Source organism: Fistularia commersonii, chromosome 22 (genome assembly GCF_037954325.1).
Source record: "Fistularia commersonii isolate RoL2024-O1a breed Wild chromosome 22, RoL_Fcom_v1.0, whole genome shotgun sequence".
NCBI lineage: Eukaryota > Metazoa > Chordata > Actinopteri > Syngnathiformes > Fistulariidae > Fistularia > Fistularia commersonii.
In genome coordinates this window covers 12,920,536-12,947,962 of record NC_141305.1, presented here as the reverse complement: position 1 = coordinate 12,947,962, position 27,427 = coordinate 12,920,536, and the positions used below count along the sequence as shown (strand labels likewise).

Sequence of the window (27,427 nt, the reverse complement as noted above, 5' to 3'; positions counted from 1 at the left end):
GATGTATAAAATCAACGTTAGCAAGGGTACGAGGCAACTTGCTATAGTACTATAATGCCCACATTGCATCAAGGGCTTGGAGTCTTGTAAAGGGCAGATTGATTCAGCAGTATTCTGAGGATTAGGGCAGCCAAAACCTCATGTTTATATATGAGAACCAAATGTAATGCTGATGAGCTGGTGCTTCTCTGTCAAGGACTATCGCAATCCCTTAAAACTGCTAATAGTACTAACATAGTATCTCTCACCGAGGAGTGATGCTGATCACGAGGAGTTAAGTCATCTTCACAAAAGGCAGTAAATGCCATTTTTTTTCATGTTTTGAGTTATAATCATGTTATCATTATTTTTCTTTTGTGACACCCAGTTGCAGTCCAATGGCTGAGTAAGTCTCTACTGCTTTTTTATTTTTTATTAATGCTACATCTCAGTTTCAGATTTTTTTATCCGCCCAACATCAAAATCAGCACCAAGCTCAGTTGCACACAAGCTGCACAAGCCAGTGAAGTTTGCTAATGGAGGATGATTGAAGTGCCTCACACTACCTGAACACATGTTGATGGAAGCATTTTCACTCCTGTTTCCACGTTTGAGCGCACACCTTATGCTGCACAGTGGCATAAGGAAGCTTTTTACTTTCAAGTTGTAGGGCAGGAATATTATGCCGAGCTCTAATAGGATCTGACAGAGGCTGATGATGTGTCTAGGTCTAGTTTTTGAATAATTTTGGCATTTCTGCTGATTTTTGTGTTATGTCTTTTCTTCTTCTTATTATTCTTCTTATTCTTATTCTTCTTCTTCCCGTGCGTCTCCATCTGTGTTTTTTCTGTTCATGTTTGCGATTTTTTGATTGGTTTGTTTGATTGTTGTGGGAGGTGTGCTCACGCACCTGCTCGGCAGTGCCAGCTAATCTGAGACATAGCATCCTCCGAGTCCCCCTCCATCTCTCCGGAACAGAGTACAGATAATGCCAGCCGACAGCATGTTGTCCATGGAGGGAATACTGCTTGCAGAGAGCAGGTAGGACACGAAGATCTGATGTATGCGTCCAGAATTAACCGAGCTGTGGTTGCCTTCCTGAAGTTGGAAGCGCTCGTCCACCAGCTGATTGTTCTTGGCACACCCTCAACGCGGATCACTATCTCCGGTGTGTCGTTGTTCATTTCAAACGGTCTGTTGGAAAGTGAACCCAAAAGGTATGAAGAGATTTGCCAGTGGCAAATAACAGTGTGTCTGGGGTGCAAAGATCCTAGGCTGATGTTCAGTCTTTAAGGAGGCAGGTCTTCATGTTTCTGGAGGTGCCGTCACAAACCCTGGAGGTCTCATTCACGGTGAAGATATGGAGATGCCTCATATATGGTGTATGCCAGTTCAGGGCGGATGAAATGTTCTAAATGTGAAGATCCACAAAAGAGTTGCTTGTCCACACAAGAAGCTGGAATCAGGACATGATTTGGTTAATTATGGCAGAATGATGGTGCCGGGGGTACTTTTCTCGCTGCGCCACCCATGGGGGCTGTGGCTGTGCCTGCACCTGTGACTGCACCACAGGTGCAGACGCTTTGTAGTCTATTTCTATAATGAGGAATGCAGCCTCAGGGCAACACGGGCCAGTGTCTACCTGAGCCGGTCCCAAGCCTGGATAAATGCAGAGGGTTGTGTCAGGAAGAGCATGCAGGGTAAAACTGTTAACCAAACATGCAAATCAAACCTAATAATATCATACCGGATCGATTCGGGTTAACAACCAACGCCATTGGTACCAATGACCTACAGGGTACCAGTGGATTGGGCTACTGTGGGTCGAAGAAAGAGAAGAGGAAGGGACCGAGAGTAGGGACTTTGAATATCGGGACTATAACAGGTAAAGGTAGAGAGTTGGTTGACATAATGCAGAGAAAGAAGGTGGACATACTGTATGTCTAGGAGACCAGGTGGAAAGGTAGTAAGGCTTGAAGCTTAGGAGCAGGCTTTAAGTTGTACTATCATGGTACTGCCATGACTAGAAATGGAGTGGGAGTTATGTTGAAGGAGGAATTTTTTAGGAATATTCTGGAGATTAAAATAATGTCAGATAGACTTATGAGTCTAAATGGGAACTGAAAATGAATGAGTCCATCAGAGGGACGGTTCATGTTAGATGTTTAAGAGAGAAGATCAGAGAGGCCAGACTGAGATGGTTTGGTCGTGTACACAGGAGAGAGAGTGAATATATCGGTAGAAGGATGTTGGAATTGGAGGTGCCAGGCAGGAGGTCTTGAGGAAGACCAAGGAGAAGATTTATTGATGTACTAAGAAAGGATATGAAGGTAGTTGGTGTGAGAGAGGAGGATACAGAGAGTAGGGTTATATGAAGAAGTTGATTCGCTGTGGCAACCCCTGAAGGGAAAAGCCAAAAGGAGGAAGAGGAGGAGGAGGAGGAGGAAAAGGAGAAGGAGAAGAAGAAGAAGAAGAAGAAGAAGAAGAAGAAGAAGAAGAAGAAGAAGAAGAAGAAGAAGAAGAAGAAGTATGGTTTTCAGGGAGGAGTTGAGAAAGGCTCTGGGGGGTGAGGTAAAGCTTTAAGACAACTACAGTTAATGTGATCAGGGAGACAAGTTGGAGAGTTGGAGGGTTGGAGGAGAGTTGAGGAGAGGACTTGGTGAATCATCTGAAAGGAAACTAGATAAGGTTACTTGGCGGTGGAATGAGAAAGCGCAGGATTATATACAGAAAAAGCAGTTAGCAAAGAAGAGAGGCACTGAGGGGACTGAAGAAAACTGACAGGAGTACAGGGAGATAAAGTGTAAGGTAAAGATAAAGTCAGCAAAGACAATACAAAGGGTGTACGATGAGCTGTATGCTTGGTTGGACAGTAAGGAGGGAGAGAATGAGCTATACAGGTTGGCAAAACAGAGAGATAGAAATGGAAAAGATGTACAGCAGGTCTGGGTGATTTAGGATAGAGAGGTATTGACAGATACTAGAAGAGTTATGGGAAGCTGGAAAGAGTACTTTGAAGAGCCGGCGAATGAGGAAAATGAAAGAGAGGCAAGGGTAGAAGAGATGACTATTGTAGACCACAAGTAGCAGAAATTAAATTCAAGATTCTAAGCGTTTATTGGCACATGTACAGTTTAGAAATTTGTTTCCCTATACAGTGAAATCCCTACTTTGCTGTCCACAGTGCATTTGGATGTGTGCTGAAAGAAAGAGGAAATATCATAAATATGATTGTACATATGAATATCAACATTCCAATAGAACAGTCAATGTGCAAAAAGACGTTTGAGTATAGCATGGTCTAAAACTCACAAAGTGCAGGCGCAATGATAATTGCAATGATAAGTGGCAGTAGACTTTACATATGCATTAGTAAAAATGAAGTGAGTAAGGCATTGAAGAGGATGAAAATTGGAAAGGCAGTTGGCTCTGATAAATATACCTGTGAAGGTATGGAAGTGTATAAGAGCGGCAGTTGTAGAGTTTCTGGCTAGATTATTCAACTTGATCTTAGAGATTGAGAAGATGTCTTGGGAATGGAGAAGAACTGTGCTGGTGCCCATTTTTAAGAAATAAGAATGTATAGAATTGCAGCAGCTTTTGAGTAATTAGGTTGATGAGTCATACAATGAAGTTAGTGGAAGAGCAGTGGAAAGAGTTGTGGGCATTAGACTGAGAGCAGAAGTCAGCATTTGTGAACAGCAGTATGGTTTCATGCCTAGAAATAGTACTACATACCCAGTATTTCCTTTGAGAATGCTAATAGAGAAGCACAGAGAAGTCCAGAGGGAGCTGCATTGCATTTTTATGGACTGAATAAAATGCATATGACAGGTAGCCAAGAGAGGAACTCTGGTATTGTGTAAGGAAGTCTGGAGTAGCAGAGAAGTATGATAGACTAGTGCAAGACATGTATGCTAGCTGTGAGACAGTGGTGCGGTATGCTGCAGGGGTAACGGAGAATTTCAAGGTGGGGGTAGGACTCCATCAGGGAGCAACTCTGAGCCCCTTCTTGTTGGTAGTGGTGATGGACAGGCTGACAGATGAGGTTAGACAGGAATCTCCATGGACCATGATGTTTGCAGATGACATTGTGATTTATAGTGAGAAAGAGTTTACTGTTTAGTTCCTTGAAGGGCTTATTTCCTGGTTTGAGGGTTACCTTTCCCTTCCAATTATTTATTTTTTGTCCAAGATATTCAAAGGTCAATGAGAGGATTCCGGTTGTGTTGTTCACTGTTCTGTTCTACTCTATTCTCTATTCTCCTATATGGGGTTCCATTTGTGGCACAGTGAGTGGAGCTAGAATTAGTTATTAATAACTAACTATTGTTAATGATGATTATCAGATATCAATCAAAGTTCTTGAATTATCATTAACTCAATAATGATACCAACCTTTATGTGGAGCACCACCAGCAAAGTTTGAAAATAACAAATGAGTGAAAACAGTCTCAAAAAATGTATCTAAAAATGCTAATATTTAAAAATAATTATATTTCAGATTAATAAGGTGTGAGTTTGAGCAGTGACCCTGTCACACATCCATGTTACAATATTCACACACAAAATACCAAGAAAATACCAAGAAACTCCCCTTTTTAAAATATAATAAAGTTTATTTGACACTGTGGAATGCAGGTTTGTATGTTTGTGTGTCTGTGAGCGTTAGTTGAAGGACTACAAAAACAGTGATTGCCTCAGAAAACTATAGAGGACTGAATGCAGAACTACCAAATTGGCGGCGGGTGTAGTCCAAAGGCTACCAGCCGGTGCTATTATGCGACCAGGGCTGGAGGCCACAAAGGTGTTAATGGAATGCCAATAGATTATGTCCTGTGTAAAAAATTACATGGAGGTGCATTGGGTTAGGAAAAGAAAGGAAAGCAGGGAGAATTAGTGCAGAAACTAGTTAACAAGGTAACAATAGCAATGACATGGGAATACCATGATTACCCAAGGCACAACAGAAAAACAGCAGTTAATACACTAAAACAAAACTGATCAATAAGTCATGCTTGCCCAGATTCTAGTACTAGCCTCTTGTAATAACCCTGATTAAGGGTGTGATGTACTGGGTATGGAAGGGCCGGTTACGATGACTATCACGTTGGACCCGCGATGGATTTGCGGTTGTCGGCAGGAGTGAGGTGTTCTTTGGGCAAGCCACTGGGGACAAGAGATGGCTGGCGATCTGGAGATGCGTGTGGTTCTCTGAGATCTTTGGGTGCAGTCTGCAGGTCTGGTAGCGGGGTCAGGAAGTGGAGCTTGGAACCACGGTCCTGATCGTCAGGGAAAAAAATGTCTTGGTGTTTGGATTGTAGCTGTTGGTCTGTTGTTGCAGCTCGAAACGCGGGTTCATAAACAGGTTGATGACATCACAGTGTGGTCCAATGGGTGAGGCCGCTGGTCTGGGCCCCCACTTGTGGTATGCAGCATCCCCTCTCATCACTCGCCTCCGGAATGCGTACCGGAGTTAGCAGGAAGGTGATAATTAGTTAATCGCAGCGGGGCGGTGTCGATCCTTAGAACAAAGGACCCAACCCCTTTTGTTGAACACATGGTGGAAGAATACAGAAATAAGTTTGGTGAATAAGGTTATCTATCTATCTATCTATCTATCTATCTATCTATCTATCTATCTATCTATCTATCTATCTATCTATCTATCGATCGATCGATCTATCTATCTATCTATCTATCTATCTATCTATCCATCCATCTATCTACCTCTCTAGCTTGCTATTTATTTTGTGGCATTTCTCAATATATTTTAAGCTAATTACTCAGATTCTAAAATAATTTCTTTTATTCTGGCTTGTTTTTAAGCAACCTTTCAAAGCATAATGAGGCTTCTGTAATTTACAAGCATTTCCCCCCTCCTTGGATATTTTGCTGAGCTCTATTATATCTGATTTTAGTTGGAAAATGGTGAGAGACAAATATAATTCCATGATACATTCCTTGGTTATTTCTTCTTTTACTCATTGTTTTATTCTCGCCATTTGTTACAGTAATGATGCTGCTGTTGATTGACTGTTGACATTTACTGCAAGTGATGGTTAATGGCACAGTTAATGGTTTGCCACACAAGCTTTCTGGGAAATTGGACATGTTCACCGCTACTGTAAAAATGTTGCAAAATCAGCATCGATAAAATCCAGCTTTCATTCAACAGTGCCTGCTGTCATGTGCTCTGTCATGTAATTATGCTTTATTTGCCATATAATTGTGCTTTCATCAAATGAGGCAACAGAGAATGAGAGCACTTGCACAGCCACATCCCAATAATAAGAAAAAAAAATAACTGGAAATTTCATTTAAATTATTGTTTTCTTCAAAAAAAACATGATTAAACCTACAGAATTATCATTTCTACGAGGAAAAAAACTATTGAATTTTTAACATTGTGCATGGCATGCATATTTCCGCATATTTATCTAACCTTTACCTGTATACTCATCCTTTCAGTGTTATCACTTTATCTTAAAGAGACAGTGCATTAATAGCTTATTAATTTGCACTCTGTTAACCCATGGCATATTTCTAGGTCTGTTTCATGTGAAATAACTACGTTCCCATATTAAATAGATTTCAGGCTGGAAACCATATAGCAGTCCTGTAGAGGATTTATTTAAAGCTCATCATCTGAGTCGATGTGTAAACATATTCAGTATCAATATGACATAAAAGGAAATGGGCAAATCATAGATTTTGACTTTCGCATTTGCTTTTGTTAAAAAAAAAAGAATAAAAAGTGTGATTTTATTCAATCAGTATGTGTGCTTGTGCTTGTGCTTGTGTTTGTGTCTGCATGCATGTGTGTTTGTGTGCGTGTGTGCGTGTGTGCATGTGTGTGTGTGTGTGTGTGTGTGTGTGTCTGTGATGTGCAGCAAAATGGATAGAATTTCCACTTTCATATCAAGGCCAGTTGGAAGATGTCACAAAGCTTCTCATACAAATGCAAAACAAACTGCAAAATGTGCGCTATGACAGGATCGGTTATGGTATGAAATGTATACTGGGATATCCTGTCTTCAAATATGCAGGTTGTTACTCTCCAGAGAGAAATTACAAGAATTGTAACTGTATTTTTGAAGATAAATATATTTTCTAAACACCTCCTAATTTCATGAAAAACAGTTCATTTTTTTGTTCATTTGTTAACTTCTGTTCATAACCTACTGAAGTTGTAAGAAAGAAAAAAAGTCTTCAGCACAACAGGCTAATCTGGTTTTATGAGTGTGTTTATGTGTGGTTTGTTTTTTAAGTTATTTATTTCCTATCAGTTAGTTATGAGCTTGAATTTCAGTGCATTGCCTCATCCTTTACCAAATACAAATTTATATTCATACTTTCTGGGACGAATACTGTTGAATACATTTTTCTGTATAACAGCTTGTTTGTTGTACCATCTGAATTGCATCAATTAAGGGGACACATTATTATGTGATTTGCTGAACGAAAGAAAAGATGAATTTCCACTTAATGAATGGTATTCACCTAAGACAAAGGCAGGGCTTCTGTTTTGAGGCTAAGGAGAAACTGGATGTGTATGCACCCCCCTCCCAACTCTTTCTCTTGCCCTTTCTGGGAAGTGCAGCAGCCTGTCAATAACTGTCAGAGGCTGTCTCAGTCTCAGTCAATCAGGCCTGTAAGGTTGCTTGGGTCTCTTGTGTAACAGAAGGATCTAACAGAAAAAACCTATAACTGACACAGCTCCAGATCCATGCTCTATAATCACTGGGGAGCACACCTCTCAAACGAACACATCCTCAGCTCAAACTGCAGCCCCTCCGCTGTGGACAGATGTTCCATGTAATTGCTTTTCATACAATACAACCTTTTAAAATTGATCAAAAGCTGAGACTGAAAAGCTAAGCTCAGATGCTGTAGAGGGAAGTTTACATTCAGGAAGCGGGTCATAGTGCTTAGTCATGTCACAATACAAAATGTTTAACTGCAAACAATATGTGGGGGGAAGCTACCCACATTGACCCCCCCCCCCCCAAACTGAAATACCTCATAGTATAAAAAATTGAAAATGTTTCTACTTCTGCTGAGAGATGATAATATAATTACAGCTATCAAATTGTTTCTTTATTGATATGGTGATTTGTGTTTTCTCTTTGTTTCGTTCATTTTTTTATGAAAATTTCTGTGTGTGGGGCACTTCTTGAAAGGCAAAATTTGTAACAGTTCGTCTTTAGTGCGGCCATTGTCCAATCTGTATATTTATGTTCGGATAGCAATATTTAATATAAATTGCAAATTCCTCAAAAATATAGGGCAATAGGGGTTTCTCTGTTTTGCCATTCTTTTTTCTTTTTGCCTCAATTTATGGCTAAAATAAAAGGACAAAAAAAAACTATTGTTTGTATTTTGCTGGAGATCAGCTTAGAATGTGAAAGGTGAAGCCACAACAAATAAATGAATTGCTTTATCATGTATTTCAATAAATTACTGAGAATGTAAGTCCTTGGGTTTTTGTCATTCTTGTTAAATAAATTATATGTCTTTTATAGTGTCTCTAACATTGTGAGGCTAATTTCCTGTACTTCGTCTTAACATATATACTATAACGTGATATACAGCTTCCTTTTTAAATGTTTGAAAAGTGACAAAATGAAAGGCAGCCCAAAACTCAATGAAATAATATGTGGGTGGGATACCAACCATGCAAAACTAGAAATTTAGAGAAACTCCCCACCCACTGCTTAATACCTTTTTTCATTGTATGAATCCCTACAAGTTGGCACCATCAAACGGTAATGCCATTTGAGGATCTTGCTGTTCAGACCTCGTTTTGAAAAGAACCACCATCTGCACAAGCTGTGCGCATTTACTTTATGCTTCCACCAGTGATTGTTAACTCCAGTTAAATTATTTTCTTGGGACACCCGTCTCTGTCTTTCTTTGCTGATATTGAATTTAGCTGTCTGTGCTTTCTCTACAAAACCTAAGACCAAGTTACAACATATAAGGAAAGCCCTAAGATTTTGTGGCTAACATAATTGAGCCTTTGGCAAACCGGAAACCCCCAGACGCAGGATGGAACAGGAGGAAGACAACGACAACTGAAAGAACATTGTCATTCCCTATGTGGCGGGGGCTTCGGAGAAACTCCAAAGGATGTTCAACAAACAGCACTATATTTCAAATTCCACAACACCCAAACTGGTGCACCTCAAGGACAAAACACCCAGGCACAAGATTGAGAATGTGGTCTATACTGTCACTTGCATTGAGGATTGTGATTATGTCTACATTAGAGAGACCAAACAAAAGGATGGCCCAACACAGAAGAGCCGTCACTTCAAGACTGGACTTCATGGTCCATCTTCACATGAAGGATAAGGGCAATTCATTTGAAGAAAGCAATGTCCATATTCTGGCCAGAGAAAACAGATGGTTTGAAAGAGGAGTCAACGAAGTCATCTTTGTCAAAACAGAAACAATGTCTCTGAACAGAGGAGGACTGGAATTAATACCAAGACTGGTAGGCATACATGGACCAGGCCCATCTGTACCCTCCAAACAACCTGGAAAGATCCATCACCCCAGTCCCCCCAGATCATTTATTTATTTTTCCACACTTGTTTTGTCTGTTCAATAAGTACTTCAACCCGAGTGACAATAAAGATTATCTGTTCTGTTTCTGTTGAGATAATGCAACCATGCGTGTGTTTCCTCAAATTGCAGGATAATTAACATACATTATTGTCATGATTCTCTGAACAATTAGTATGCAATATGATAACCGTTTAATACTTAATTTGTGCTCTTGAAAATTCTTGCTGACCTCATTCAACTTCTGTTGATTGCAAAATATGATTGCAACTGGTCAATATCTGGCATAAAAGGGCTTAAATTTGGGAGTACAGGCTCTAGAATCCATGGAAATGCAGTAAGGTTTGATTTTCAGTGACTAACTGGCAGTTTCTTGAGGCACAGATATATTATGAGGATGAAAGTATTAGGTTTATGTCTTCAACTTTTCTCCAACTTTTCTTTTAGATTTGATGGTCAACGAAGATTAAAAGCATGAATTTGGGGTTATCAAATAGCATCCTTGCTGGTTTAACCATGTAACCCCTGTAATGTGAAAAAATCTAAAACACATTATTACCTTGTTAAATTACATATGACTATAAATACATATAACCTTATGCCACGACACACCACCATACCCAGATATTCAGACTTTTCAAAACCATGTTAGGAAACAAGAATATACTAATAACACTAACTCTATGATAACCTGTATAAAAATGCACAGTATTTAACGATTCCTATACTAGAACTAGTATTTATTCATTAGCGTGGTTTTACAATTGGTTATCAGATGATGTTATTTTTTTCTTTTGGTTAGCGTGAGAGTTAGTGTGAGTGGATGTACCCACTGTTGTCATGAATTCAACCCTCTGCTGTTTCCATGTCTGTGGCAGTTACAACTGGAGTTCACTTGGCGGTCCTGAAGTGTGCAGAGCCTTTGTACTGCATTTTTGCTCTGCCACTCTCTCTCCTTTAGTGTCAGAGATTAGTCTGACATCTCCTGACTCTGCCTTTCAAATGAGGCGGACTCCTGCTGGAAGTCTGAGAGGATGCTCACCATGTAAAGCCGATACGCTTTCTGCTGACGCCCCTCATCCCTGCTCAGCTCCTGTAAAAATTCCATGAACACCCCCAGGTGATTCCCCCGATGTGAAAGAAAGAATCTGTGGTTTTAAAGGACTTTGGCGGCTGAGCAGCTGTGTGAAATAGTAATGTCCGACTCGGTCAGGAAGCCCGGCTAGGTGAGAGCAGGAGTGCTGCTGGCTTGCTCTTTCAGGAATCCTTCTTTTCACTTAGCTTCAGGAGAGAAACAGCTGCTGAGCCACGTGCCAAATCTGACGTGTTGTTTGTCTCAGATACACCATTGACATTTCATACCTCAGCAACCTTATTTCACATGTTATAACTGGAAAGAAAATGTTTTCAGTGCCGCATCTATCTATCTATCTATCTATCTATCTATCTATCTATCTATCTATCTATCTATCTATCTATCTATCCATCCATCCATCCATCCATCCATCCATCCATCCATCCATCCATCCATCCATCCATCCATCGCCTGAAACCAGTAACGAAAAGGAAGAAATATATGAATAATTTCATAAGATAATAAAAGTCAGACAATGAAGCAGATTATGTCGAGGTCAGGTTTATTTCAACTAATAAAATCACAAAACTAAATAACCCTGTGAATGACAAGGCTTGCTATCTGAAAACCAAACTAGTGTCCTGAAGGATAATGGAAATGAAAGAGAATGCTGTTGTGTATTGACATTTCCTTGTTGAGGAATTTACCATAGTTTTGGAACCACATTTAACCCAACAATAACGTGCTACCATTAAGTGTGACATTAACAATTTTAAACTGATTATTCCCCCCATTATTACATAACCACATTACATTAGCAATTTCCTAAATTAGATCACATGATAACACAAATAGATAATATACACCGATGGATAGATAAAAAAAATAATTAAAAGTACAATTGTTCTCACAACACGAGGGACCTCATAAATACATTTCCACCTGTACACAAATACACCGAACTATTTTATTTAAGGGACACCTTGTCACCTTGAACTCTCAAATAGCAAATAGATGGTTTCATTTGATAGGCAAAAACATCTGACATGCCACATATCTCACCTCCAGGTATGGGCAAAGGATAGGATAATTGTAGAGCTGTAACATAATCCTAATATTGCACTTCATAACAGTCCATAAAACCAATAAAAGGCCTTCTGCTGGTATAAGCAATCTTTGTCTGTCCGACACAGGATGGATCTAGTGTGGCAGTACCTGATCATTAGTTTTTTTATAAATGATTTGAAATTTATAGACTGTAATCTGACAGTTCTACATTATTAAAGTGTGAATGAGACATCAGGTTCCTATTTTTCAATTTAATTGTATCCTGAAGGGCATGGATTAGGGATCATTTGTTGGAGTTAGTGAGCAGGGAAACACCAATGGTCTCTGCAAGACTCATGCTATTCTTTGTTTGGTATGTACAAGGAGTATGACTGCGCCATTGTAGTTGCACCAAATTATGACATTATAAAAGCAAAACTGAGTAATTAGAAAAAATAATGTTGGTGTAACAAAATATCTATACCTTATTTATTTGTATTCCTATAAAAGAACTACAAGTTTCATTTTAGGAATTCACTGGCCTGAAGGAAAAAGCTAGATTTGCGTATATATAGATGCACTACACTTGGATTTTAAATAACAGTGCTTTGTTAATTGCATAACACTATTCAGAGTGACATGTAATGAAAGCAACAGCTTTCAGTGAAAACTGTTGTAGCTGCCGTTTTGTAACAGTCGAAATCTGCTCCGTCACTGTCATTTAAGCAAGCAGCTGCCTGCCCTGCCCTGACGTGACTCTGAACGGCTGTTGATATGAATCTGATTTTTGTTCTACATGCTCTCCTGACTCAGGGGCTTTGTCATCCAGCCCGAGTCGAAAGAACTTCCACTGTTTTGCCCATATCCCTGTATGCAGATCGACACACAGGACATTCATCTGCCGCAGGTCCACTGCACTCAACTTCCTGCAAAGTCAGGTGGAAACCTGTGATGTGTGGTAGATGGGATGAGGGCGAATTTTAGAGGCAGCGTTAAAATTAACCACCGTAATGAAGAAATAAGTGATTTATTGGTGCCACAGCCATTCCCTTCATTAGTGTTGATATTTATGAGAATCCATCTTGAGGGGAACGGCCAACACAACAGCTCCAGGTTTATGAAGCGTGGATTGTCACCTTGTTCCAATTATCTGCTACATTTGAATGTAATACATAACGAGGAAAGGATACGGTGCATCATTAGCTGTTGTCCAATGTAGAGAAATGAGTGTCAAATTATTTTTTATTCATCTGAACAATTAGCTGATTAGAGCCTGGACATTAACCGGTAACCAAGGTGCAAACAGGAGGAGGATTTCATGCCCTCGCCATCAAATGTTTTGGTGCTTTAAATTGTATTACAGGATTGCTTTTTCTCTGGTTAAACAATATCAGTTTCATTAGCAGTATCTCATATCAGTCATACTAATAAAAGCTGTTTCCTTGAGCTGTATCCAAAAGTGGAATCCATGCCTGCAGCTCTGACATTCATTATTAGTCATTAACAGAATAATGACCAAAAAAAAAAAAGTTTAGACTGAAATGTTAATTCAACAGTTTGGAATATATCTTTTAAGTGTTATTCTCCTGAGCGTTGAGCTAGATTGTAGGAATAAAGGATAAATAGAGATCAACAATGTATTAGTATTATCATGGAATAAATCTTCAGGGGTTACCTTAAAGGTCTACACTTTATTTGACCATCATATCTTGTGACTTTTATCTTAAGAGAGCTTAGCTATTGAAATAGCTGAAATAATGTCCTCGTTTTGAGATGGGTAAAGGCACATTCTATTCTATTCTATTCTATTCTATTCTATTCTATTCTATTCTATGCTATTCTATTCTAGTGTCAATAATCAAAAATGGAGAGAATCGCAATTGTAAAGTAAGTTGATAGATTCTATCCACTCAGTCTTTAGTCAAGAATTCATTTGATATTGTTTCCTTGGTCAGTGTTTTTTTGTTTAGTTTTTTTGTTTTCCACAAGGCTCAGCCAATAATCCCAAAACATTTAATTAGTAACAGTAGACTCCAGTAGTTTAAGCAATGGAAATGAGGTTAGCAGATTCGGAGAATTAAACTAATGGGTTCTTTCAAGATTTTTTAAAGAACAGCTATGATTTCCAGACATTACTCTTATCTCTGAACCCCAAACTACTGCTCATGGTTCATCCATAATGGGTTAATTGCAGAGAACTAATTTCCCTACAAGGGATTAATATAGGATAAATTGTAAACACACATCACATTTCCAGGTAAAACAAGTGTTAATAGATTGGAACAATAAATCAAGCATTGTTTTTTGCAACCCAGTGCATAACCACAGGTTTTCACAGTGCCACATGAGACAACCTTGTAACTATGGAGATAAAGGAAGGACTGGGAGATGTGGGGGTGGGTGTTTACAGAAGTCCTTAACCAACCCCACTGTTTTGTTGGTGTTGAGCTCCAGGTTGTTAGCTTTACACCATGCTGCCACCTGTGACCGGGGTTCCTTTCAGCCGACTTATCATATCTGTGGTGTCATCGGCAAACTTCACTAACTTGAAAGAGGAGTGGCCCTGAGGTGCAGTCATTGGTGTACAGGTAGAATAGATAAGGAAGGAGGGCACAACCCTGTGGAGCTCTTGTGGTGGGATGTAAACACCTGTGATGCTAATGGAGGAAAACTGTCTCGGGGTGTAATATGGTTTACACTCAATTAAAACTGATTCTAGAATACTACAAGAGTTTTGGTGTAATATCACTGCATCCTTGCACCAGTTATTTAGGTAAAAGCACAAACATCCTCCCCTGGATTTCCCACAGGCTTTCCCGCAAGCAGTGTGGGAGGAGTCCTTGAGAGTGCTGCAAGCTCCATACAGGCAGCATTCCTTTTGGACGTCTTTAATGGCCCGGTTTTGCAAGAAGCAGAGCAGGTTTTGCAAAAAAAAAAAAAAAGCAGAACAGATTTCTCAAAAAAACAGAACAGAGTTCCTCTGGAAGCCGTTGTTTGACCTTAGGAGTATGTTGGTTTCATCCACTTTATTGTGAAGAGAATGCACGTTAGACATGCAGATGGCAGGGAATGGAGTTCAGCGGCCTCTTCTCGTCCATCTGCGCTGGGTGCCGGCCCGCAGCCCCCTGTAGCGCCGCGAAAGACACTCATTTGTTGGTCTAAACTCTAGGTCTCTCCCGGCGGGGATGCCGTCCTTAATGTCCTTCAATGGAGTCAAAAAAGTGTGAGAAAACTCGAGAGATATCGACTCTCTTAGGATTATGAGGGAATTCCGGTTGTGAGGTTGGCACATGATGGATAAAGTACACATAAAAACAAATGACACTATAAAAACAAGCTACGAAAAAATTGATTAAAAAAAGTTAAAAACTAATATATTACTCATACACACTCAAACCTGCTGAGCCCTACCACCCCTGTGTGTGTACATATTTTTATGGGACACCAATGAGATATATATATATATGTGTGTGTGTGTGTGTGTGTGTGTGTGTGTGGCTTCTCTTTTCATCCGCATTCATTCATTTACCCATTTAACTGGGACACCATTGATTGAGGGAGGCAGAGAAAGGGACAATTCAATTTCAAGGAAAGAATTGGATTTGATGGTGGGGCATAATCACTTCCATGGGCCTTTACAGCACTGAATAGCTTAGCTGAAGCTGTCTTGACGGGACTCAGGTGTAATTCTGAGAAGGATCTAGCGGGTGGCAGGAGCACAAACATCCTGTCCCTTATTGTCCCTCAATGTTTTTTTTGCCTCTCCCAAAAGAGACAACAGCACTCAGCGTTCACTTATGACCTACCAACATACACCTCTAATAGATTAATTCAGTTACAATCTGTTAAATCAGTGTTTTTAAAACTGTGCTCATGTCAATGGAAACAATGTAACAATCAGACTCTGCAGAAAGAAGGGACATGATCAACCTGTCATTCACTGTTGGATAAAACCAATCCTGTAAACAGCACAAAGGCTGGTTTTCTGTGTGGACTGAAATAAGAGCCATGCAGTGCAGATGAGATGTGCTCACACTTCACCACCACAATTTGGGTAATCAGTTCCCTTCTAATTCCTCTCCACTTGGTTCGTTCTGATTTCATTCATCTGCAAATTACTCCCTGGAGAACAATTTCGATAAAATGGAAGATGAATTATGCTCTGTGTGCAATTTTCCTTTCTACAATGTGGTTTTTCAAATTCAAAAGGCTGTCCGCTGAGCAATCAAGTGTTAGTGGTCGCCATCGTGCTGAACTGTTTTATTTATGTGTTTTGTTGCCAACTGAAAAGTCTATTGTTCTAGAGCATCGTCATTGTACGCTTCCCCTGAAAGAGAAATCCAGCGTGGTGAAGTAACTGTGGTGTTTGTTTACAGGTGCTACAGGGGCTGCTCAGCCAGATGCCCTGTCCTCAGCGCAGGGCACGTTGCCACACTTTATCCAAGAGCCGGAGGACGCCTACATAGTGAAGAGCAATCCCATTAAACTGCGCTGTCGAGCCGCACCTGCCCTGCAGATCTTTTTCAAATGCAACGGGGAGTGGGTGCACCAGAATGAGCACTTTTCCCATGAGTATAAGGACCTCAACACCGGTAAGATGAAGCTTTGTGACCTTCACAATTCCACTTGCTGCATCACCCTTAGGCTCCTGTCACGTATCCCTGTACATACAGAACTGGGAGCATAAACAGGAAGAAGAAGGATTTTGTTTACTTGAAGGTGAAATTTAAACATTCTGTCCTTTTTAAGGTCAAAAAGCAGCGGAGTGGAATTACCTTAGAAAGATAAAATGAGGGCGCCTGTCCTGATACATACCGCTTTCACAGTCAAATTGGTAGAAATTGGTAAATTTATATCCAACAAAGAAGCATTTTAAGATGGATTGAGAGAAAAATTGTACATTGTCAATCCATTTTTTAGTTCCCATACTAAGGGTGGAATACCAAAGGAAGCAAAATCAATCACGAGCTAATCACCCCTACACAGACATGGACTGCATTTTTCAGGCTGAGATAACTTAATTTTATTACAAAATAGTTCATTCAGATACATTTATATCAATCTGCATATGATTTTATTGTGAAAATATGAGGCAATCAGCTACAGAGGGCTTCTGCCTCTCAGCTAGTGCGAGGTAGTATAGAGGTGCGAGGCAGTATTCACCGTGGATTATCTATCAGTCAGACTGAATCAGTCGCTTATCAATCCCAGCTCCTTTTAAGTGTTTTCTTGTTTTGGTTTGTTTCAAATGGCAACTGTTTTGACTCTGCACTCCTTATTTCTAGACTTTATAGTTTGTATATCCAAAGACACAAAGTGCTTTGCCGGAACACCAAAATAAATTCTGGGCACACATGAATGAATGATAAAACCATCAGTCGATGACATATATGACTAAAGATGAAGATTGTAAAACCTGGAATAAGGAGGAAAACAACTGGGCAGGAAGATGCTCCTTGGTGTACATTTTGTCTGGGTGAAAATAAAATAAAATATGACTAAACTAGCTGAATATACAAATGCAATAAAGATGGTATTCATATCTAGTTCATAGGTTATATGCAATAATAATTAAATATTTTAATTTTTTCTGATATCTCTGCCAATTTTTCCTCTGTTTATTATATGTTTTTTTGTCAGTTTTTTTATGTAAAACAGAGCAAACAATTTCTCTATTCCAGCTATTAGGAGGAAAGGATCACCTTCTTTCCTAATGCTAGTACCTAAAGAATAGAGAGATCTGTTAGCAAAATACTGTAAAAAAACAAAACTGTTACATAAAAATCAAGTCATCAGTCCTTTGATGTCAGGTGATCAGTGAGAACAATTACAATTCTACCATGATTTGTAAAAAAAGTATAAATATGTTCACATGCTTAATTATTCGGTATGGTAATTTTGGAGCCTTGGCAAAAGAATTTCCCTTGGGATTAATAAAGTTGTATTCTATTCTATTTTATTCTATTACTTTGAAGACCATTCATTACTGTATACATGCATGCCAGTTCATGTGCTTCGCAGAAAACAGTGGAAAGAGTTTAACTATATGGCATTTTTTATGCAGAATTAAGAACGGGATTTTAGCTGTTGACGAAATCCTTTGAAAGTGTGTTTATTCCAAGCTAAATGTTTTGTGCACCTGATATACTCATCATCATTTTAATTTCTACAACTATGGAGGCTTTGAAGAAATAACTGTGTGGTCAGGTGTTGAATATGAAGCAATTAGAACAGTGATGGTCAAAGTACTGGCAAGAGCCCCAATATGTTTTTTGGCCTTAATTTGATTTTTTTTTTTATTTGTTTTGGGGGCAAATTTGAGGCAGAGAGAAGCTCACGGTGCACCTCAATTTACAAGATAATAGAATGTTACAATGATTTTATAATGACCTTCAATATAAAGTGGACTTTTTTGCATTCATTTAAAGCAAAATAAAGAAAGCCCTAGTAATCTTTTTGGTCAAGAAAAAAAGGAAGTTTAGGACTAACTGTGAGCGGTCTGTAATGCTAGGGGAAGGCTTTTACACAATCACATGTGCTTTCTTATATCGTCTGCAATGGTTTTGGCTTCAGTTGACTCTTCTGACAAAAACGAAGCTTTAATTTTGAAATTAAAGGCATTTGTATGGCTGCACAGATGATGTTAGATGTCTTTTTAGGGCATAAATATTACTTCAACATTTAGTAAACAGCATTAAATGTCAATTTTGGTGAAATCATAATGTTGAAACTAGTGTCAAATGACACTCATCTGACCTGTAGTCCTGTAGAACTTGAAAATCCACTTGTTTCTCAATTAACTTACTAAATGTAAATAATATAAAGGAATTACCAACATTATATAATTTTGTGACCATTTCAAAAAGGATTGTTTATAAAGCTAAGAAGTGTTTTTATTATAGCACCTAGGGCCATTGGAAAAAGAGAAATTTGAAGGTCTGAATACTAAAAATTTATGCTCCATCAGCTTTCACTGTATCACTTTTGACCACCCTCACTTCATAAGGGCAAAAGAAAATAATTAGTCTGTCCTTTTAAAGTAACTGTATCCAAAGCAACACTTCACAACAAGACAATATGACAACCCAACTATGACCAAACACCTCCCTAGCCGATTTAATAGCGCACCTGTTGTTTTCCTCATTATGTAAAACAGATCTTCAATAGTGTTAGCAGTGATGTTCTTAAAATGTTGATAGCCTGGATCCCAGACTGCATGGTTTGCGAACGTAAGTTTCAAATCTGTTATGTTTTCCTTCAGGGAGTTTAAGCCCTGTGTTGGCTGGTTTGTATCTATTTTAATATTTAGAAAACCAAATTTGTCAGTGTTAGGTCGGTCTATGTTTAAACTATGACTTACATTAAAATGTGTCTCTTCAGGCTGGGCCCTTCGTATTAATGTGGACCTTACAGCAACCTCCAGCCTTTCTAATCAGAACATTGTTGGACACAATAATTTTAAGTGTGAGGGAAGCGATAATGTGCAGTGTTGTTTATCAGTTGGAAGCATGATGATCAGAGGACCTGACGGAGGCCTTCCGGAAGGGATTTTTGGCAAACACAAAGTTATGACACCTCAACTGGAATGTTCCCTAATTAAAGACAGCAAGAAAAGCCGTCATTCTTGCATTCATGAGGCCCCCATCACAGGAAAGAGGCTTTAATTGCTTGTGGAAGTTCATTATGGTGTGATTGCTGTGCTGTGAAATTGTTGAGCTTGATAATGACGAAATTAAATTTGGGACTACAAATGTTAGACACTCCAAATGCAAGGGCAAAGCGCAATGTGAGGTTGGCTTGGCGTTGTTCGCCAACTTGCTTCTGTATTTGTCTGGAGACAAGATAATGAGTGGATTGGGAGGCAGAACCTGCCTTAAGCCTGCAAATGCTGTGTCAAAATCAAACATTTCACTTCAGTGCATTCTAGACATGCATGATGAGCTTTATTGTTTTGACCAGCGCAACTGGACCAACTGTGTCAACCTGATCTTTGTGACAAACCCTGTTTATGTTTGACAAGGGCAATGAGCGTCCTCTGTCACAGCGAGTCATATTTAAGCCACATGAAAATTATTTTTCATTTTTTCTTTCTTGAAAGGGAAAAGGAATACTCTGACAAATTAGCATTGCCATCAAGTAAATAAATTCGTCATTATAAGTCTAAAAATTGTATACAATCACAATTTAATTGGAAAAAAAAAGAGTTCTACTAGTAATACCAAAAAAGGTATACCAATTCCTTCTAAATTTGAAAATAGCGAAAGATACATTTTGTTTTAGATATTGTTGTGTTAATGGTTAATTGGTGCTATTTACCATTTACTCTTTAGGGCCATTATCTGGGCAAATGATTCATAATCGGCCTGGACAATAACAGTTTTAATACATAATATCATTTTTGCTCCTCGTCTTTTCCTTAAGGCTACTTCCTTTGGGGGTTGACACAGTGAATCAGTGTCCTCCATTCAACCCTATTCTCAGTATCCTCTTCTTTCACACTAACTATAACATATGTCAGTAAATTAAAAATAAATCTGTCTGTACCACATAGAAAGATTATAAAAGAGCATTATTTTCAACACATATAACATATATTGTATAGGTTCAAAATCATCCACAAGACCCTCCAACTGGTTTTAAAAAAGATGAAGGAAAAAAAAGAAGAGTTTTAAATGCACTCTCAAGTAAAAATGTGATCTTCCTAGAATAATCTTTGATTAAATGCCTACTGACATGTTTTTGTAATGTATTTACGTCACCACAAAGCATTGTTTCTTTATGGTAGCGCTGATTTTTGCAGTGACGTGAGAGTAAGAAGTCAAGAAGTCAGTGGGTCAACTTAGCGAAGCGGAATACTTCAACCAATATTTTTGATTAATCATATGCTGGGAAGATCTGCCCTTACGGTCGAGCAATGCACTAATTTTTACAGATAGGGCCCAAATAGGAATTTGTGCTGAATTGATGCTCATCTCTCTGGCAGGCAATCTACAACCACAAAATATTGTAACATAATAAATTGCTTTATTTTCAAGTTAGAAATAAAGTAACTGACAGAAAGATGCATTAAATAACGTTATCACATTTATAATGTGTCCTCCCTGCCTAGAGTGGAGATATAATCCATGAGTGCTTGGACTCATGTGTGATGTGAACCAAATGCATAGTATAATTAGCCAGCAAAAGCTAAGTGCTGAATAACTAATGCAGATTAATTTCTTCTTTCATTAGTAATGCTCATTGCAGATCAATCTCAAAGGTAAATTTGATGCATATTTCATAATCATTAACGCAAATTAGCCTTGGCTTGTTCATCAGTATTCCTTTATTAGTAAGTCCCTACTGCAATCGCCCCGAGTAAAAGAACGGTGCCTCTGACCAAACCACCCCCACCACCGCATCTTAACCAGTTTTGTTATCCATTGTACTACACTACCTCCCAGGCCCTTTGATGGATGTTTACAAATAACAAGCCCTTTTACCTGAAGTTACTGTCGCTGTATACCAACTGTTTATCCAACACTACAACCTAACAGCACACATCTACCTGTGGCAATGCCAGGCCAAGTGGCGCCTCCTTACTATCAACCGGCCCAAGTGGATTAACAATTAGAGTATACTGAGGATGTCCTAACTGTAGCCCCTGGCACAGGACCTCCTTATATCAGTGTTAAAAGCAAAGCTGCAGATAACGCCGGCCTTAACTGTGAGGCTTTGTCCTGGCTCCGTATTAGACAGCAACATTGTGTATTGGATTAGTCTGGCTAATCAGAGGAGAAGATCAGTGAAGAATTGGAATGTTATTGATTAGGACATGGGCTTTCAATGCCACCTGGAGCACCTGATAGCATCTCTTATTTACCAACTATCCAGATGAATCATTGGATGCAGATAAAGCTTACAATGCCCTTGAGTTCCCCAGTGGCAAAGGAGGATTTGAGAACAGGCACTCCAGCAAAGTGGGTGCATGGTTATTGATTTCTTTTTTATATATAGATTATGTCAGCTGTATCCTGCTTTCAGCAGCTGTTTGCAGATTTAATCTCAGGTTTGTTTGAATATCTTGGTGATGCTGGAATACCATCAGGAAAAAATGCCATGTCCACCTTGTAGATACTGTTTGTGTGATTATTGTGACTGTCTACAGTCACTACTGGGGTCCATTCTCTGCAAATCAGAGAGAAATCCATCACAGCCTCATCCTCTACTCACAGCAGCCTCTCTGGACTTAGATAGAACGCAGCCACAAAGCAATTGGCATTTTTGAGTGTAGGCCAGCTAAAACACACACAATGGTGTTCACAAAGAGGTCAGCTTGTAAGAGGTGGTAAGTGTTTTCTCAAATAAGATTCAACTCCAAGTCAGGTCCCAAATAGTGGCCATCGAGGAAATAAAACAGCAAAGGTTATCCTCACTTTAACATAGAAGCTAACACCCATGTAGGCTTTTTGAGGTAAATAAACCCAAATAGGGTTCAGAAATATCCGTTGAGTTAAGATTTTCCTCATTGAGAGGCGTAATTGAGTTTTTCTCTACATCAGGACTGATCTGGTTTCCCCAATCTTAGCAAATTACTGAGTGAATTTCAATGCTATTCCGTAGACACGAGGGAATTACATTTAGCTGGACTCTTCTGCTAGACCGGGTCATTTAGACACATTACTGCAGCTTAACAATGAGCAGAGACGAGTTAGATGAGATATTCAGAGGACGGAAATAATCAAGATAATTATTTTCAGTCTCAGGGGCTACATGTCCTGAAATACATGATGTGGCCCAGTGTAATTATTAGAATATTCTGATGAAGTCTCAAGTAAAGGTCTTTTCCTTATTAAAAAACTTCCACCCGCCTATTTTCATGCTAACTAAGATCTTGTGAAATATAAAAGCTGACTGGAAAAGGGGGATATTAGATTCAATTTCCACAAAAGGTATAGTGTTAACTTGAATCTTTCGGAGATGGCGGCACCCAATCTCAGTGGAAATAGAGTTTGTTCATGCCTCCAGGTAACAGACATTTTTTGCTAAGGTCTCCAGAGATGCTGCCATGAAAATCTCTGAATCAGAAGACTTGCATTACTCACAAGAACCCATTCCAAATAATTCTCCAAACCAACAAACCAGTGGTCAGAGGTTTGCAACTGGTAATGAATACAACAATTATGAATCAACAATCATGAGTTTTCCTCAACAGTGACAGTCATATGACAATATTCTTTGATCAACTTGACATGAATGATTATTATTTGAGGAGAAATTGAAACACTGATTATTATACTTCAGGCATTTCAGCCACCCTGTAATTATGCTTATTTATTTATTTCTCAATGCTAAACCAATTCTTTGCTATTAGCTTTCCTATTGTACCCTCCTGGTCTCAAGCAGGTTTGTGTCCAACTGTGATTTTATCTCTGTATTACACACATCTTCATTGTAGATATACCGCATCACAATGCAGAGTAACTATGGAGAATATTTTCTATTTTCTCTAAAGCAAATCATGAAGTTGCTGTCTGGAGTAGAGGACTGCAGGGGGATATTATTATTATTATTATTATTATTATTATTATTATTATTATGCTTTTGTTGTTAACATTATCAATTACAATAACCTGCTGGTTCAGGTGTCTAACTTTTAATGTTATACTTCATGTCTTGTATACAAGGTATTTCTCTGTTATCTACTGTATCTGACAGCACAGCCAAATAGTTAGGTCACTGTGTGAAAAGAATATTTGGCATACACCGATATGAAAATTGGATCTGACTGAAGATTGTACAGTGTATCAGTCTATAAAATCTGAAAAAGAATCTTCCTCAGCCCACCAGAAACTCTACAGCCAAAGAATTCTATTTGGCTGCTATTCAGAAGAGGGTTAAAATGTACCCATGACAATCACATGAAGATCAGTAGAACTTTCCGTGGTTATTCAATAGTTACACTGCCATACACTCTCATTCAACAACTCATGAACTGGTTGAACAAAACCAGAAAACTTGAAACATTTTATTTTACCCTTATGGTTCTTCTTCTTCTTTCAGCTTTTCCCTTCAGGGGTTGCCACAGCGAGTCAACTTTCTCCATCTAACCCTATTCTCCATATCCTCCTCTCTCACACCAACTACCTTCATATCCTCTCTCACTATGTCCATAAATCTTCTCTTTGGTCTTCCTCGAGACCTCTTGCCTGGCGGCTCCAATTCCGGCATCCGTCTACCAATATATTCTCTTTCCCTCCTCTGTACATGACCGAACCATCTCAGTCTGGCTTTACTGACCTCCTCTCCAAAACGTCTAACATGTGCTGTTCCTCTGATCGACTCATTCCTGATCCTATCCATCCTGGTCACTCCCAAAGAGAACCTCAACATCTTCATCTCTGCAACCTCTAGTTCTGCCTGCTGTCTTTTGGTCATTGTAACAGTTTCTAGGCCATACAGCATCGCTGGTCTCACCACTGTCTTGTACACCTTTCCTTTTATTCTGGCCAATAGCCTTCTATCTCTTAGTACCCCTGACACTTTTCTCCACCCATTCAAACCTGCTTGGACCCGTCTCGTCATCTCTTTTCCACACTCTCCGTTGCTCTGGACAGTTGACCCCAAGTACCTAAAATCCTCCAGCTTCTTTATCTCCATTCCCTGGAACCTCACCATTCCACCCGAGTTCCTCTCATTCACACACATATATTCTGTCTTGCTGCGACTAACTTTCATTCCTCTCCTTTCCAGAGCATACCTCCACCTCTAGATTTTCCTCTACCTGTTGTCTACTCTCACTACAGATCACGATGTTATCCACAAACATCATGGTCCATGGGGATTCCTGTCTAACCTCATCTGTCAGCCTGTCCATTACCATTGCAAACAAGATGGGGCTCAGAGCTGATCACTGATGAAGTCCCACCTCCACCTCTGTCATCCCTACAGCACACCGAAGTGTCTCACAGCTAGCATACATGTTCTGCACCAGTTTAACATACTTCTCTGCCACTCCAGACTTCCTCACACAGTACCAGAGTTCCTCTCTTGGCTACCTCTCATACAATACCAGAGCTCCTCTCTTGGCACCCTGTCATATGCTTTTTGTAGGTCTACAAAAACACAATGCAGCTCCCTCTGGCCTTCTCTGTACTTTTCTATTAGCATTCTCAACGCAAATACTGCATCTGTAGTACTCTTCCTAGGCATGAAGCCATACTGCTGTTCACAAATGCGAACTTCTGCTCTCAGTTTAGATTCCGCTACTCTTTCCCATAACTTCATTGTATGGCTCATCAACTTTATCCCTCTATAGTTGCCACAATTCTGCACATCCCCATTGTTCTTAAAAATAGGCACCATCACACTTTGTCTCCATTCTTCAGGCATCTTCTCACTCTCTAAAATCCTTTTGAATAATCTAGTCAGAAAATCTACCGCTGCCTCTCCTAGACACTGCCACACCTCGACAGGTATATCATCAGGACCAACTGCTTTACCACTCTTCATCCTCTTCAATGCCTTCCACACTTCACTTTTACTAATTTGTGCTACTTTGTGGTCTACAATAGTCACCTCTTCTACCCTTGCCTCTCTTTCATTTTCCACATTCATCAGCTCTTCAAAGTACTCTTTTCATCTTACCATCACTCTTCTAGCATCTGTCAATACATTCCCCTCTCTATCCTTAATCACCCAGACCTGTTGTACATCCTTTCCATCTTTATCTCTCTGTTTCACCGACCTGTATAGATCATTCTTACCCTCCTTACTATCCAACCGAGCATACAAGTCATCGTACGCCCTTTGTTTTGCCTTTGCTACCTCTTTACCTTTTGCCGTATCTCCCTGAACTCCTGTCTGTTCTCTTCAGTCCTCTCAGTATCCCACTTCTTCTTTGCTAACCGCTTTCTCTGTATATACTCCTGCACTTCCTCATTCCGCCACCAAGTCTCCTTATCTACTTTCCTTCCAGATGACACACCAAGTACTCTTCTACCTGTCTCCCTGATAACACTAGCTGTAGTTGTCCAATCATCTTGAAGCTCACCCTGACCAACCAGACCCTTTCTCAACTCCTCCCTGAAAACCATGCAACACTCCTCCCTTTTCAGTTTCCACCACTTTGTCCTCTGCTCTGCCTTTGTCCTCTTCACCTTCCTTGTCACCAGAGTCATCCTACAAACCAGCATCCTATGCTGTCTGGCTACACTCTCACCTACAACTACTTTGCAGTCACTGATCTCTTTCAGGTTACCTCGTCTATACAAGATGTAGTCTACCTGCATGCTCCTGACTCCGCTCTTATATGTTACCCTATGTTCCTGTTTTTTTTCTGGAAAAAGGTGTTCACTACAGCCATTTCCATCATTTTTGCAAAATCTACCACCATCTGTCCCTCTGCATTCCTAACTTGGATACTAAATCTGCCCATCACTTCTACATCCCCTCTATTGCCTTCACCAACATGTCCATTGAAGTCTGCACCAATTACCACTCTCTCATTTCTGGGAATATTCTGCATCACTTCATCTAACTCATTCCAGAACTTCTCCTTCTCTTCAGATTCACATCCCACCTGCGGGGCATAGCCACTAACAACAATGTGCATCACACCTTCAATTTCGAGTTTCAGACTCCTAAGTCTATCTGATATTCTTTTCACCTCTAGGACACTCCTAACAAACTCCTCCTTCAAGATAACTCCTACTCCATTTCTCATCTTGTCATTACCATAATAGTACAACTTAAAGCCTGCTCCGAAGCTTCTAGCCTTACTACCTTTCCACCTGGTCTCTTGGACACACAGTATATCCACCTTCCTTCTCTGCATCATGTAGACCAACTCTCTACCTTTTCCTGTCATAGTCCCGATATTCAAAGTCCCTACTCTCAGTCCCAGGCTCTTTCATTTCCTCCTCTCTCTCTCTGCTTCTGAATACACACTCCTCCTCTTCTTCTGGTTCTTGTTCTTTGACCCACAGTAGCCCAATTTCCATTAGTACCCTATAGGTAATCAGTACCAATGGCGGTCGTTGTTAACCCGGTCCACGACCGATCAGGTATGATATGGTTATGGTTGACTCGCATGTTTGGTTTTGGCAAAAGTTTTACGCTGGATGCCCTTCCTTTTGCTTTGTTTTGTTTGGTTTGGTTTGGTTTTGTCTTGTTTTGTTTGGTTTGGTTTGGTTTTGTCTTGTTTTGTACAGTCTGAATGTTATCATCCATGAGCAGGACTTGCCTTTATATGTTACAGTATCAAGTATGTGTGTGTTGGTCATTGGTTTAGGATTTTATGTGCAGAAAGTATTTTAATCCAAATCTAATCTAAATCTTTATGTGATGTATATGTACACATATATATATATATTATATATATTTATATATGTGTGTGTGTGTATACATATATGTATGTATGTATGAAATGTACACTTTTTTCAAAGTATATTTATTAAAGTTGTGACACATGAATATTTGTGTGAAAAGTGCCATAACTTTGACAAAAATACTTATGAACTAATGCCTTACATGGTGTCTTTCAAAAGTAAATTTTCTCTTGGAATTAAACTAATCACTCACAAAGCTCACTTTGGAGGAGATTATCCAGCTCATGCCATGGTCAGTTAACAAACAATTAACTTAGAAAATAAATAAATAAACACTGTCCATTTAGATTTTCCCATATTTTTTAATTATTCAAAGTTTTCTTTTTTCTCATCAACAAGTGATGTCAATCATACCCTCCCATATGGTTACTGTGCAATGCGCATGTTC

General features: G+C 39.4%; 1 protein-coding gene across 2 annotated transcripts in view; it reads left to right on the top strand.

Annotated features, from left to right (window-relative positions):
- The window catches only part of LOC147221751 (netrin receptor UNC5D-like), a 214,397-nt gene that overhangs the window by 91,886 nt on the left and 95,084 nt on the right, over positions 1 to 27,427 (top strand). For both annotated transcript variants that reach the window (XM_086169480.1, XM_086169479.1), the window contains exon 2: positions 16,048 to 16,263. In XM_086169480.1, the coding sequence (XP_086025606.1) occupies positions 16,048 to 16,263 (216 nt within the window). The remainder of the gene's footprint in view (positions 1 to 16,047; positions 16,264 to 27,427) is intronic.